The sequence below is a fragment of the Coregonus clupeaformis genome, chromosome 21 (genome assembly GCF_020615455.1).
Source record: "Coregonus clupeaformis isolate EN_2021a chromosome 21, ASM2061545v1, whole genome shotgun sequence".
Classification (NCBI taxonomy): domain Eukaryota; kingdom Metazoa; phylum Chordata; class Actinopteri; order Salmoniformes; family Salmonidae; genus Coregonus; species Coregonus clupeaformis.
In genome coordinates, this window is record NC_059212.1 from 50825400 (window position 1) to 50837178 (window position 11779).

Below are 11779 nucleotides of genomic sequence, written 5' to 3' on the forward strand. Positions count from 1 at the left end.
GCGGTGATGTAATGTCCACAACTAAATCATTGTGGAATCTGAAAAGACACATATCCCGAAAGCATGATGGTGTAGGCCTACTTACTATGTGCACATGCTAAAAGAAAGGAACGAGGTGGGTAGATAACTAAGTGTGTCATTGTAGCAAAGTATTTATAAACTATAAATCAGATCTCTTAAAAGTTTCGTTCATTTTTGTTATTATTTATACAGTAGGCCATACTTTCTGCCCAATAGGCCTGGCATATTCCCACTTTCAAGGAGCTTTCTATTTTGATTGGGTTATTTAGCCTAAAAACCTTTAGGACTACCTAATTGAAAAATTAAAAAAACAACTCTGCATCTCTGCCCAGCCTGGCAAGATTGGCCAAAAGGGTGTTTAGCATCCCCAGTGGCTCTACAAGCGCAGAGAGGATATTCTCCGCTGCTGGCCTGCTCTCCAGGCACCATCACATGAGCTTGAAGGCACAGACTGGCCAAACTTGTGTTTCTAAAAATGAATTCAAAGGCACCGTGGACTGAGCCTAAAAAGCCATTTTCCGTTTAATTTGTATTTAATTCTAAGTAAGTAAAATGTTGTTTAAATGCTGAGCGCTTAATGTCCCTACCAGTCTATTGTGTCGCACTTACAAATGCTTCATAATGTATTTCTTTGTAGGCTATATCCTTGAAATAATTGAAATAATAAAGCCTAAATAATTATTTTTTGTTCCTTTAGGCTCCCTGTCTACATAGCCGCGGGAAGTAGGGGTGCTGGAAAAATCATTACATTTTTAAAAAATATTTATTTTTGTTTTGTTTTTTGAAAACAATATTTTTTTCACTAAAGTAGTTCACTGGGCCTTTAATAGTCCTGTATTAGCAGACCAATATCGCCTTCTGAAGCTTGGACAAAAACTCTACTTCCCCCAGCTATGCCTGTCTGGCTCCTGACCTATTTAGAGTGTTTATATGCTGTTTAATATGACATATAGCCTATTTGAAATGATGAGCTCTTCTTACATTCACCTTTTCATGTTTATTAAAATACTTTTCATTCAAATCATATGGTTTTGTTTCAATACTTCAAAACCAAACGGTAGGTCCAGGTAGTCACAAAATAGATGGGTGTTGGTTAAATTGTGATTTTAATGAATGGAGCGAATTAGGAGCTGCAGTTTTTTCTCCTGTGAGGCAGAAAGGTTTTTAGCTGGAGTGGTTGGAAAGGACCTGAAGGTGCTTCATTAGCGGTTCAACTCTGCTCACATACTTTGACTGGGTGAGATTTCTATCGCTGCCCATGCTGTCAAAGAGGCTATAATGGCTATAAAGATGAGTCCTCTATCTATCTCTATGTAATGTTTTCGCTCCCATTTTGATGAGGTTTTGCAATATCGGAACCAAGAACAAGTTTTACTGCTGCACTTCCTGTGTTTTTACCTGTTCTTTATGAAACCAGGAAGATGGTTTTGGAATCGTCGAAATGGCTTATGTTCTTAGTTTGTTGGCATTTCAAAAGTAAGAATACCTTTCATTTATAACGTTAATACTAGCTACATGCTTTCACTTACCTATATCTTATTACCGTTTTAGTTTGGCTGAGCAAGCTACAACCTCTTTGTTGGGGCATTGGCTTTATTGTAACTCAGCTAAAGTTATAGCCCAATTATTTAGCCAACGATGTTGCTGGCAGTGAGGTCCTATAGATAATGCTTTATAATTTCACCCACGACAAACCGAATTATGTAGCAAGCTCTTTGAAGTCCCGTATGCGATGCACTTAGCTAGATAGATAGCTAGGTTAGCCAGCTAGATAGCTAGGTTAGCCAGCTGGCTAGCTAGCAAACTTGAGAAACTGATACTTACTGTTGCTGCTAGTCACAACAACTTGAGTCAGCCTCAGCGTAAGCTCAAGGCAAGCAGTGGGTGGGCGGCTATACAGGCATTATATACTGAACAAAAATATAAATGCAACATGCAATAATTTCAACGATTTTACTGAGTTACAGTTCATATACGGAAATCAGTCAATTGAAATAAATAAATTAGGCCCTAATCTATGAATTTCACATGACTGGGCAGGGGCGCAGCCTTGGGTGGGCATAGGTTTTCCCCCAAAAGGGATTTATTACAGACATTTTACATTTACATTTTAGTCATTTAGCAGACGCTCTTATCCAGAGCGACTTACAGTTAGTGAGTGCATACATTATATATATATATATATATATTTTATTTTATTTTCATACTGGCCCCCCCTCCACGTGGGAATCGAACCCACAACCCTGGCGTTGCAAACGCCATGCTCTACCAACATCCCCTGCCGGCCATTCCCTCTCCTACCCTGGACGACGCTGGGCCAATTGTGCGCCGCCCCATGGGTCTCCCGGTCGCGGCCGGGAGACCCAGAAATACTCCTCAGCTACAGAAATACTCCTCAGTTTCATCAGCTGTCTGGGTGACTGGTCTCAGATTATCCCGCAGGTGAAGAAGCTGGATGTGGAGGTCCTGGGCTGGCGTGGTTACGCTAGGCTGGACAATAGAATGAGTCAAAATTCACCCAAGGCTGAAAAACGGGAATAGAACGTTGGCTAAGCTGGAAAACTAGCGCGAGCCCATAGCAAATGAATTGAATCGAACATTCGCAGAGCCTATTTTGACTGGAATTATGCTTAGAAATTCAATTTTGCCTAAATGGCACCAAAACATGTATACCTTTTCAATTTACCACTACAATCTGTTCTTAGGACGAAACTGAAAAATAACATATTGTGTAGAAAGTAAACATCCACACCTCGATGGTGTCAACTGTGCATATGTCTGCATAACGAGGAAGTAGGAAACAAATGGCAACTTCTGACTATTTCTGGTCTAGTGATCGATGACAACGGAGTACGCTGCCCAGCCTTACATAATTAGAAAGAGGAGATTGTCGTGATTAAAATGGTGTCCTACTTGAAAAAATCTAAATGTGCACATTGCGAGATATTTGGCGAAATATACCAGCATGCCTCTCCATAGGAAAACAATGGGGGGAGTTCAGCGTTCCAAGGGCAAAAAGTATTTAGGGGTTAGCGTTTGACGACAACTGAGTACGCTGCCCAGCTTTACATAATTGAAATGGTGCCCGACTTTAAAAAATCGAAATATACACAATGGGACGACCTCAGAGTTCCATGAGTAATTTTATGTTGTTGTTGACGTTTTAACTACCAGCAATTGGTTCAACCTGGGCAGGTCTCATTGCCAACAATAGCGAATCAGGCATTGTGACGTAGAACAATGGGCTGGGAATAAAACATTCGGAAGGCGAGTTGGTGTCACGGTGCTCAATGGAACTAATTGGAGCTGGCAGGGTGAAAAATACCCTGAAATAAGGCCTGTTTTTTCGTGATTACTTCAAAACTACGGCAAGCAGCTGGGACATATGGTAATATTATGAAACTGGGCTCCACGGCGGATGCAATGAACTAGTTTTTATCAGAAAAAAGCGTTGTTAAAAATGTTGTGTCCAGCCTAGTTACACGTGGTCTGCGATTGTGAGGCCGGTTGGAAGTACTGCCAAATTCTCTAAAATGAAGTTGGAGGCAGCATATGGTAGAGAAATGAACATTCAATTCTCTGGCAACAGCTCTGGGGGACATTCCTGCAGTCAGCATGTCAATTGCACGCTCCCTCAAACCTTGAGACTTCTGTGGCATTGTGTTGTGTGACACAACTGCACATTTTAGGGTGGCATTTTATTGTCCCCAGCACAAGGTGCACTTTTGTAATGATCATGATGTTTAATCAGCGTTTTGATATGCCACACCTGTCAAGTGGATGGATTATCCTGGCAAAGGGAGAAATGCTCACTAACAGGGATGTAAACAAATTTGTGCGCAAAATGTGAGAGAAATATAGGACCAACACTTTACATGTTGCGTTTATATTTTTGTTCAGTATATGTAGGCTTTAGGGTGACTCAGGATGAAAGAACATTGGACGTGTATATAATGTTGACATTCTATTTATATATCTACTACTGTACAAAAAAAAAAAATTGTGCTTATTGGCAGTTACTGCATTAATTGATAGGAACTATGAACATAAGCATTTCGCTGCTAAACTGTGTACCGACCAATAACATTTGATTTGGTTTGGTGTCTTGGGAATACATCATTACAGAAACTGGCCACTTCAATTCAATTGTATTTCTCCTTTTGTCTTTCAGATGTGAGTTGTAACTCTGTTGCGCAGAAGATTTATGTCGAGCTGAATAACACTGTACCATGCGTCCGACTGCTCAATGCTACACATCAGATTGGTTGCCAGTGTGAGTGACATGACCCACACACTCTGCTCGGTACAATACTGTGCTCTGTGTCCTTGCTGTATTTTTGTAATGCTGGAATACAAACTGTTGAACATTTGCATATTAAGACAAGCATTTTTTCTATCCTGTGTCTCAGCCTCGATATCAGGTGATACAGGGGTGATCCATGTCTTGGAGTCTGAGGCAGATCTGGAATGGCCTTTGAGCAAAGGACCCAATCCTCCTTATATGGTCCTGTTGGAGTCATCCCTCTTCACCAGGTAGGCTACACACAGCCAAAAACAGTCAACTCCATCTCCATTCACCTCCAGAACAAAGTTGGAACACACTCACTGTGACTATTGTTCAGCACCACAATGATATGATCTATATCCTAGTAGCCCCGTCATACTCAAACATTGTCTTCATTTTACAGGTCCATCATGATGAAGATGAAGAATGCCTCCAGCAGGGTGGCAGGGGTTGTGGTGGTCCTAAAAACTAGCCCACCAGAGTTCTCGCCACATACGACATGCCCCAATGAGAACACAGGTAGGTGGATCAGATGTTAGGACTCCAGTCCGTCAAAATGACCATATGATCTTTGCTAACCAGCATGCTTTTTGAATGTTGTTTGTTTACTTTTATCCTCAGGTGTATACACGGACACCTATGATCATAATTTGGCGCACTGTAACACGACTGTATGGAACCCTCAGGGGAACGGTCTATCCTATGAGGAATTTGACTTCCCTGTCTTCTCCCTGAAAGAAGACAACGAAACAGAGGTCATCAAACAGGTGAGGAGTCACTTCAAGCAGTCACAACCCAGTCTGGTAAAATCATGTCACTTACTGACAATAAACTGTCTTTATCCAAAGAACAGAGGTGATGTCTTATTCTACAGTATTTCTGTGTATTAAAACAATGTGCTCTTCATTCTGATAAATGTATCCACTCTCTACCTGCAGTGCTACTTTGATCATAATCGTGCGGTGAACGGCAGTGGCCTGCAGTACCCTCTGTGTGCCATGCAGCTCTTCTCTCATATGTATGCTGTCACTGACACTGCAACCTGCATTAGACGCAAAAACATCGACTTCAGCAGCTCCCCAGGTATACAAAGATGCATTATTGTGTATGCGTGAATAGTCAATACACACACTGTCATGTAAATCTCACAGACAGCTCTCTCCCCTCTCTGTCACAGTGATAGTGTGTGACCCTCTTGGTGATTATAATGTGTGGGCTTCCATCCGGCCTTATAACAACACCGCCTTTGGTCACAAGGAGAATGAGAGCGTCGTTATAGCAGCAGCCAGGGTGAGTGACACATTGAGGCCCTGCCTCCCACTGACACATCTTGTCACATGTTCACAGATGTCTAAGCCTTTTGAAATCTGCAAAATAGTAGATACAAGATGAGCCACATTCTAGTGTGTGTTATACACATCCTGAAAAGTGCTTTGGTAATTTGCTCAGTACCATTTCCTTCATGGTTTTTCCTTGTTTGGAGTTTATGGACAATTTACTGGACACTTTGCATCTTTCTCTGTTTTTGTAGCTGGATAGCAGGGCATTTTTCTTGCAGGATTCTACAGGAGCGGAGGGGAGTATCTCAGGGTTTGTCACTCTGCTGGCTGCTGCCCAGGCACTACGTGAAGTCACTCAGGAGGCCCCTCCCACACGGAATATCCTCTTTGCCTTCTTCCAAGGGGTGAGTTCCTTCTGTCTCCCTGAGCAAGTCAATCTGCGGTATGTCAATTATGTGGTCACTTTATCATATAGCAGTATTGTTTAGTGTTGTTGTACTGTATGAGAGAGGATGTTTATAGCTTATTCCTCTCTTTCAGGAAGTATTTGACTACATTGGCAGCTCTCGAATGGTTTACGACATGAAGAATGACAAGTTTGTGATAGACCTGGACAATGTTCACTCAATACTGGAGATTGGACAGGTTAAGACATATGTATACGTTCTCATTGAATACTCAAGCAAACAACAGGCATCAATGAGTAAAACACATGGATATACAATCAACAAATAACGATTCATCTGTTATGTAATGTGTTAGGTAGCCGTGCGCAGTGGCGCCAACCTATTTCTCCACTCAGACCCTGTGTCCAGGAGGAACTACACCGTCAATAACGAGGTAAGGTGGAGTGAAATGCTTCTATTTGTGCCTCTCTTGTCTGGTCCATCCCATCCACCCCTTTTTTCTATATTCTCTTCATTATAATAATAATATAATAATAATATGCCATTTAGCAGACGCTTTTATCCAAAGCGACTTACAGTCATGCGTGCATACATTTTTTGTGTATGGGTGGTCCCGGGGATCGAACCCACTACCTTGGCGTTACAAGCGCCGTGCTCTACCAGCTGAGCTACAGAGGACCACATATGCTCATTCTCAACCCTCTTTTACCAACCTCTTCCTCTGTTTCAGGTTACGAATCTTGTGAACAACTTGCAGTCCTCCACGGCTGGGCTCAACTTCTCATTGGTTGAGGCAGGTTTTTCTCAGCCACTCCCGCCCTCCTCCCTCCAGCGTTTCCTCCGAGCTCGGGCAATTCCAGGGATTGTGCTTGCAGACCATCAAACTGCTTTCAACAACAGGTGAGTGTTTGACTATGGGCCGTCGTTGCTGTTCATTTTTATTACTGCAATCTTTATCTTGCCTGATATTGATTTTATTAGTAAAGAGGAGTGTTCTAGCCTGTTTACCAATGTGCAGGTACTATGAGAGTTTTTACGACAACGCTGCCCACCTGAACCTGACTTATCCATCTAACTTGAGTCCAGAGGAACAGCTAGAGTTTGTTACTGATACTGCAAAGGTATTGTTACCATAGTAAACCCAATGGTGGATTTATTTGTAGTAGTCACAGTTTCCATTACATTGTCCACTGTCTGTTACAATAATATCTCTCGCTCTTCCCTCCCTCACTGTACTCTTTCAGTCTCTTACCGAGGTGGCTACTGCGGTTGCCCGCGCTCTCTACAAGCAGGCTGGGGGAAATGACGCCCAAGTCAACAACATCAACGCAGACCCCAAAATGGTAAGACCCGATGATTGATGACCTGTTCAGCTGTTGTACATGTCAAACTGATCAGTCATACTGTTATAGTCTGTTATTTTCCATGACACTGTCAATGTCTGTTAACATATGTCACTTGTTCATTCTCAACGTCTAACATCTTTTAAAATTCAAGTTTTTGGGACAGTGAGCAGAATTGTTTGACCAGTACTATGCATCTCTCTCTCAGGTGACCCAGATGCTGTATGGGTTTCTGGTTAGATCCAACAACAGCTGGTTTCAGGCAGTGATGGCCCCAGAACTGAAGGACTTTCTCCGTGAGTTTTAGTCTGATACTTTTTCACAGGGACACACCCTTTGACACTACAGAGGCATTCTGCTACTACCGACGTCGTAAACACACATGCAGATATGGACTAGTCACAGACACATTCACATACATAAAGAAGGTACTTGGGTCTTCATTGCGTTGTGTTTTCTGTCTCTCAGAGCCCAACCCACCGCAGTACTACGTTGGGGTTGCCAGGTCGTCCCATCAGGCAAAGGCACTGACCAGTCTGGTCCAATATCTCCTGGCCAATTTAACGGGAACAGCCACCAACCTCACCCAGAGCCAGTGCCAGAAGCCAGATGAGCTGCCGAACGAGAGCACACATGTAAATGTGCTACTGGATCTGTCCGTCTGTGCTGATGGATAGATGTACAGCTGTTTACAAATAACAAAAATGTGTTTATTTGCACACTGTATTGCTGGAACCCCACCACACTCTGATTCGCTCCTTCTCTCCCTCAGATGTACTCCTATCTCTGGGTTCAGGGCATGGTCCCACCCAACAGCACCCAGAGGGAGTCTTTCTGCGTACGCGCAGCAGTACGCCTGGCCAAGGCAGAGTCCCCTGCCTTCGAGCTGGAGGATTACGCTTCCAAAGAATATTCCACGTGGACAGAATCGCAGTGGAAGTTCATCAAAGCTAGAATTTTCCTAGTAGCCAGCCGGGACCTGGAGGTAAAACTGCACTCAATTTTCCCACCGTGATCCATTTGTTTAATCAATTACAGTTTTGTTGTTTACGTTAAAGTAGTTCTGTTTGTGTAAGTAGTAAAATATGTTGATTTTTCTACACGTTTGACTGTATTCATTGGTTGATAGAGTTGATGGTAGAAGAGAATCAAATTATTTACCTTTTCTTTCCTCTTCATTTCTCTCTCATAGGTGCTGACCTTAGGCGTGGGAGTGGCCGTATTGTTCACATCCCTACTGGTGACATACTTTGTCAGTACCAAGGCAGATGTCCTCTTCAGCGACGTCAAGGAACCCGCCAGAGCCGCATACTGATTGCCTCATACTAACCTGTGACCAGCGACCACTACTCTCACAACCAAACAGGACAGACAGCTGTTTTTTTTTTTTTACACATGATAGGTACACAGACAGATAGACAGACAGGTTAGGCGGACCGACAGACAGGTTAGGCAGAACTGGTTGTTTTAACTCCGTGAATGGCCTGATGGACTCACACAGATGAGTTTTAACACATAACTGGATTTGATTGGGCTGGATGGATGTGGACTCACCAGGGTCAGATTGCACTGGTCTGGGTCAGATTGCACTGGTCAATGTAAAATATGTTCATGTTTCTGTTTTTTTGTTTTATCAAATAATATTTTGTTTACTGTATCATGGGATTAGGCACCCATCACCAAATGGGAGGTGAGTGAGTGTGTGCAAGTGTGTTTGTTGAGGATGCGGTTGTCGTACACTACCGGTCAAAAGTTTTAGAACACCTACTCATTCAAGGGTTTGTCTTTATTTGTACTATTTTCTACATTATAGAATAATAGTGAAGACATCAAAACTATTAAATAACACATATGGAATCATGTAGTAAACAAATAAGTGTTAAATAAATCAAAGTATATTTTATATTTGATAATCTTCAAATAGCCACCCTTTGCCTTGACAGCTTTGCACACTCTTGGCATTCTCTCAACCAGCTTCACCTGGAATGCTTTTCCAACAGTCTTGAAGGAGTTCCCACATATGCTGAGCACTTGTTGGCTGCTTTTCCTTCACTCTGCGGTCCGACTCATCCCAAACCATCTCAATTGGGTTGAGGTCGGGGGATTGTGGAGGCCAGGTCTTCTGATGCAGCACTCATCACGCTCCTTCTTGGTAAAATAGCCCTTACACAGTCTGGAGGTGTGTTGGGTCATTGTCCTGTTGAAAAACAAATGATAGTCCCACTAAGCCCAAACCAGATGGGATGGCGTATCGCTGCAGAATGCTGTGGTAGCCATGCTGGTTAAGTGTGCCTTGAATTCTAAATAAATCACAGACACTGTCACCAGCAAAGCACCATAACACCTCCTCCTCCATGCTTTACGGTGGGAACTACACATGCGGAGATCATCCGTTCACCCACACCGCGTCTCACAAAGACACGGCGGTTGGAACCAAAAATCTCAAATTTGGGCTCCAGACCAAAGGACACATTTCCACCGGTTTAATGTCCATTGCTCGTGTTTCTTGGCCCAAGCAAGTCTCTTCTTATTATTGGTGTCCGACCATGAAGGCCTGATTCCCACAGTCTCCTCTGAACAGTTGATGGTGAGGTGTGTCTGTTGAACTCTGTGAAGCATTTATTTGGGCTGCAATTTCTAATGAACTTATCCTCTGCAGCATTCCTGTGGCGGTCCTCATGAGAGCCAGTTTCATCATAGCGCTTGATGATTTTTGCGACTGCACTTGAAGAAACGTTCAAAGTTCTTGAAATGTTCCGTATTGACTGACCTTCATGTCTTAAAGTAAGGATGGACTGTCGTTTCTCTTTGCTTATTTGAGCTGTTCTTGCCATAATATGGACTCTGTCTTTTACCAAATAGGGCTATCTTCAGTATACCCCCCCCTACCTTGTCACAACAAGTGATTGGCTCAAACGCATTAAGAAGGAAAGAAATTCCACAAATTAACTTTTAAGAAGGCACACCTGTTAATTGAAAAGCATTCCAGGTGACTACCTCATGAAACTGGTTGAGAGAATGCCAAGAGTGTGCAAAGCTGTCATCAAGGCAAAGGGTGGCTATTTGAAGAATCTCAAATATACAAAATATTTTGATTTGTTTAACACTTTTTTGGTTACTACATGATTCCATATGTGTTATTTCATAGTTTTGACATCTTCACTATTATTCTACAATGTAGAAAATAGTTTTTAAAAAATAAAGAAAAACCCTTGAATGAGTAGGTGTTCTAAAACTTTTGACCGGTAGTGTATGTAGAATAGCTTTCCTTTCTCTTTAGTATACTGATCTGTCATTTCTCAGGAGAATTAAACCGTATGTCGGCAAAAATGGATGTGGGTTCTATACTTATGGATGTGGGTACTATACTTAAACATTCGGATATCGAAATAGTATTTTTTTATTTGGGTTGCAGTCTTTAAAAATCAACTTTATTTTAAAACTATAAATAAATTGCAGGATTTAGTAACATCATGCCCAGAGGTTTTTAATTATGTTAATTTATCTGGGGGGGTTGTATGTGAAGGGGATCTCTGATTCTGACCAACTGTGGAATAAATGTGATTATTGCCTTGATAACTAAATAAACATCGTCTAGTGTTGCTTCTCTACTATTTTCCGGCATGGTTTTGGTACAGGACATGGTCTAGGACAGGAGAACATACTGCAGTATGCAATTACATATAGTGCCTTCAGAAAGTATTCACACCCCTTGACTTTTTCCACATTTTGTTGTTACAGCCTGAATTTCAAATGGATTAAATATCTTCTTTTTTTTCTTCTTTTTTTTACTGACCTACACAAAATACCCCATAATGTCAAAGGGGAATTATGTTTTTTATACATTTTTACAAATAAATTAAAAATGAAAATCTGAAATGTCTTGAGTCAATAAGTATTCAACCCATTTGTTATGGCAAGCCTAAATAAGTTCAGGAAATGTGCTTAACAAGTCACATAAATTGCATGGACTACCTCATTTCTGTACCCCACACACAATTATCTGTAAGGTCCCACAGTTGAGCAGTGAATTTCGAATACAGATTCAACTGCAAAGACCAGGGAGGTTTTCCAATGCCTCGCAAAGAAGGGCGCCTATTGATGTGTAGAAATAAATAAACTAGGCATTGAATATCCCGTTGAGCATGGTGAGATAAGGGAGAGAACAGCTTGTTGCTGGGGTGTGTGGGGTCCTTGATGATGAAGCCAAAGCTGACATTAAAACAGTTACAGAGTTTAATGGCTGTGATAGCAGAAAACTGAGGATGGATCAACAACATTGTAGTTACTACACAATGCTAATCTAATTGACAGAGTGAAAAGAAAGGAGCCTGTACAGAATACAAATATTCCAAAACATTCATCCTGTTTGCAACAAGGCACTAAAGTAATACTGCAAAAAAAATTGGCAAAGCAATTAACTTTTTGTCCTGAAAGCAAAGT

At 41.8% G+C, this 11779-nt stretch overlaps 1 protein-coding gene across 1 annotated transcript; it reads left to right on the forward strand.

Annotated features, from left to right (window-relative positions):
* Nucleotides 1–1264: 1264 nt before the first annotated feature.
* On the forward strand, nucleotides 1265–8745 carry LOC121535612 (nicastrin). Its single transcript, XM_041842844.2, has 17 exons — nucleotides 1265–1497; nucleotides 4193–4294; nucleotides 4431–4554; nucleotides 4710–4825; nucleotides 4928–5073; nucleotides 5245–5389; nucleotides 5484–5596; nucleotides 5838–5990; nucleotides 6127–6231; nucleotides 6349–6426; nucleotides 6724–6893; nucleotides 7012–7114; nucleotides 7238–7336; nucleotides 7545–7632; nucleotides 7805–7971; nucleotides 8109–8321; nucleotides 8529–8745. The coding sequence occupies exons 1-17, from the start codon at nucleotides 1443–1445 to the stop codon at nucleotides 8649–8651; spliced, it is 2100 nt and encodes a 699-aa protein (XP_041698778.1). The 5' UTR covers nucleotides 1265–1442; the 3' UTR covers nucleotides 8652–8745.
* The last annotated feature ends 3034 nt before the right edge of the window (nucleotides 8746–11779 follow it).

Coding starts and splice junctions, on each gene's coding strand:
- LOC121535612 (XM_041842844.2), top strand. CDS start 1,443: ATGGTTTTGGAATCGTCGAAATGGCTTATGTTCTTAGTTTGTTGGCAT. Junction 4,555..4,709: donor GAGTCATCCCTCTTCACCAG/GTAGGCTACACA, acceptor TTCATTTTACAG/GTCCATCATGATGAAGATGA. Junction 5,390..5,483: donor CGACTTCAGCAGCTCCCCAG/GTATACAAAGAT, acceptor TCTCTGTCACAG/TGATAGTGTGTGACCCTCTT.